Source organism: Micropterus dolomieu, linkage group LG01, assembly GCF_021292245.1.
Source record: "Micropterus dolomieu isolate WLL.071019.BEF.003 ecotype Adirondacks linkage group LG01, ASM2129224v1, whole genome shotgun sequence".
In the NCBI taxonomy this organism is placed as follows: domain Eukaryota; kingdom Metazoa; phylum Chordata; class Actinopteri; order Centrarchiformes; family Centrarchidae; genus Micropterus; species Micropterus dolomieu.
Window position 1 is genome coordinate 16,595,050 of NC_060150.1, and position 2,771 is coordinate 16,597,820.

General features: G+C 41.6%; 1 protein-coding gene across 1 annotated transcript; it reads right to left on the reverse strand.

The window, feature by feature from the left end:
- Positions 1-1,296: 1,296 nt before the first annotated feature.
- Positions 1,297-2,088, reverse strand: LOC123978211 (leucine-rich repeat-containing protein 3-like). The gene has a single exon (XM_046061383.1). It carries the CDS (start codon positions 2,086-2,088, stop codon positions 1,297-1,299), a length of 792 nt encoding a protein of 263 aa, XP_045917339.1.
- Between the last annotated feature and the right edge of the window lie 683 nt (positions 2,089-2,771).

The following is a 2,771-nucleotide window of genomic DNA, read 5'->3' on the forward strand; positions in this document are numbered from 1 at the left end:
AAAATCCAGCCAAATGTTTCACTATATTTGGATAGAAATTTGACTTGTAAGAACAAATGGAATGGCTCCACTCGCTCAAATGAACATTGGGTGTCAGATACAACAGGAAGAGAGTGATGTTTTTACAGGAAGCTGACTGAAACTAGGTTTCTTTTTTACTTGAACCAACTGGGCAGAAGAAGAAACTCAGATCCACTGAGTGTACATATTGACATTAGATTGCATGATTCAAACAGTACTTTTGCTCACTTCTCCCAATGTATAAATGATTTTCCTAAAACTGCATGTAGGAATTTCACAAAACTACTTTCTACTGACTTTAACTTGAGAAATGTTACAGAAGTGCAATTTATAAAAACTTGTAGGATCGTTTAAAAAATGAAAAAGACTTGTGTGATAGCTGAGACAGGCTCATCTAATTGAAGTTTTCTGTGACAGGAATTGATTATTTTCTCTCTCAAAAGTGACAAAGTTATTACCTTTTGAAGCAAAACATTAGGGGAGGTGACAAGCGTTCTCAAGCGTGAAATGTAATTCCTGGTCACAGACGGAACTTATATGTAAGGTGTAGGAGCACCAGAAGGGTTCAATGCCAACAATTCTGCGCTACTGCCTTAGATCCTTTGTGGATTATTAAATATATAATCTCTTTACATTAAGAAGTCTTGACAGGGTATTGAACAGATAATAGATCTAAATATTAATATTATCACTTTTTCGTCTCTCTCTGCTACTCCCTCCACTGTCAGGATTTACTAAAAAAATACATCATAAAACTTAACTTTCTCACAAAAACAACTTTAATCTCAGCAGTGATATTTTTCTACAAGTATCCCCAACTGAAGCCCTAGGGATAATTTTTCAAGTGCCTAATTTCACTGTACTCAGGTTTGCCTCACTTAAACCACTTCATTACATGCAAAACTGTTTGGAGTTTTGGTGAGGTTTCTTTTCGAGATGTATTTTATGCATTGCACATAACATGTGAGTGAAAAATAATGATCTTCCACCTTTTGTTATTGTGGAAGGAAAACAAAACGAGACTGCTTAAAACTCTAAATGTATTCCTGCTGGTCACACATATGAGATTACTTTTTAATAAGCTGAAAGTGTAATGTCGATTCATTTCAGTTTTATTTTATAGTTTAAAGGAATCTGGTGCTACTTTTAAGCTTGTACTTGATAATGATGAGATTAATCACTCATTACAATGCTCACTTATCATTGATCCTTATGTGCCGTAAACACATTGGGACTCTTTCATCTGTATTCATTGGTACACCATCTTTTCTCACATCAAAACACGCTGCTGGCTGTGTCGTAGTCCTTGCTAATGTGGGATGTGCTGGGCAGGGACTTGAGGTACTCCATGTGCCTCCTGGCATCCTCCTGGTTGTGTTTGATGTAGTAAATGATGTAAGCTGTCACCATGGAGAACCAGCAGAACATGGCCACGAACATGGCCACATCAGTCGTCTTGTGGTGGAAATTGCAAAAGTTGATCCCAGAGTCCAGGACCTGGATCACCGGTTGTCCAATGTACTCCTCCTGCACTGATGTGTAGCAGCTGACCTCGTTCACCGTCTCGGGGTCGAGCCTCAGCTCCCTCAGCACCTCCTGCAAAGAGCACTCACAGTGCCAAGGATTGTGGGACAGGCGGACACGGGCGTGGAGCTTGGCGAAGGTGTCCTTGGGGAGGCTACTGAGGTGATTGTTTGACAGATCCAAGGTCCGCAGGCTATCGGAAATTCCTTGAAAGGCACTGACCTCCACGCTCTCAATGGCGTTGTGAGATAAGTCAAGTTCCCGGAGGCGATGCAGGTCTGTGAAGGCCTCCTTTGGGATGTGTCTGATCCGGTTAGATGAAAGTAAGAGAACAACGGTGTCCTTGGGCAAGTTCTGTGGGACATTCTCTAAGTTGTGTGAGGTGCACTGCACCACCAAACCGTTCCTGTCCGTACAGTGACAGATCTTAGGGCAAGCATATGCAGTCATAATCATTGACAGAAGCCACAGTGTTCCCACAAACAAAAGAGGACCACTGGAAGGAAGCTTTATGGATGACCAGCACCTATGAGGGGCCCCCATTAGCGGCCGTTCAGACTGAAATTCAGCCCTTCATTTAAGAGCGGCTTATAATACTCAGAGACAGGATTTCACAACTCTTGATCACAGAGGCAATTATTTTATCTTTTGTTCAAGTAACAAAGTAATCTAATTTGATGACTTGCAGGATGATCTTGCATTGAGCCAGGTTCAACGTTTTTGTCAAACGGCCCTGCAGTTTTTGCATGGAGCCCTCTGCATTTGCATCCCTGTTGCAAAGGGGCCGCCTGAACATGGGCTTAGTCTGGGCATTACTGGCTAAAGTATCATTCTCAGGGTACTTTTCTACATTCACTCGGAAATTATTGTTCATCATTTACCATTACAGATATAGAAAACCAAGACTTGATCCAGCACAAGAGGAGAAAGGTTTGCATACTAGCTAAATGAGATGTCAAAGTACAACGCGGCTGAAGAGAGAGGGGGAGGGAGATTTTTGACAGGCCGTGTCATAACTGTGTATCCAGGGTGGGAAGGCGTCTTCTAGGCTGATTTGAAGAAACCTGTGACTAAGAAGGAGAAAAAAATATAGTGAATGAAAAGGTGAAAAATGGGAAGTCTGTCCCTAAAGTTCATCTTCAGAAATGTCTTTATTTTGTATTTTGCTGCCTACTGAGTCTAAGGCTGGAGCTTTCCTCCTTAAAAATGCTGCTAAACCCTGTAAC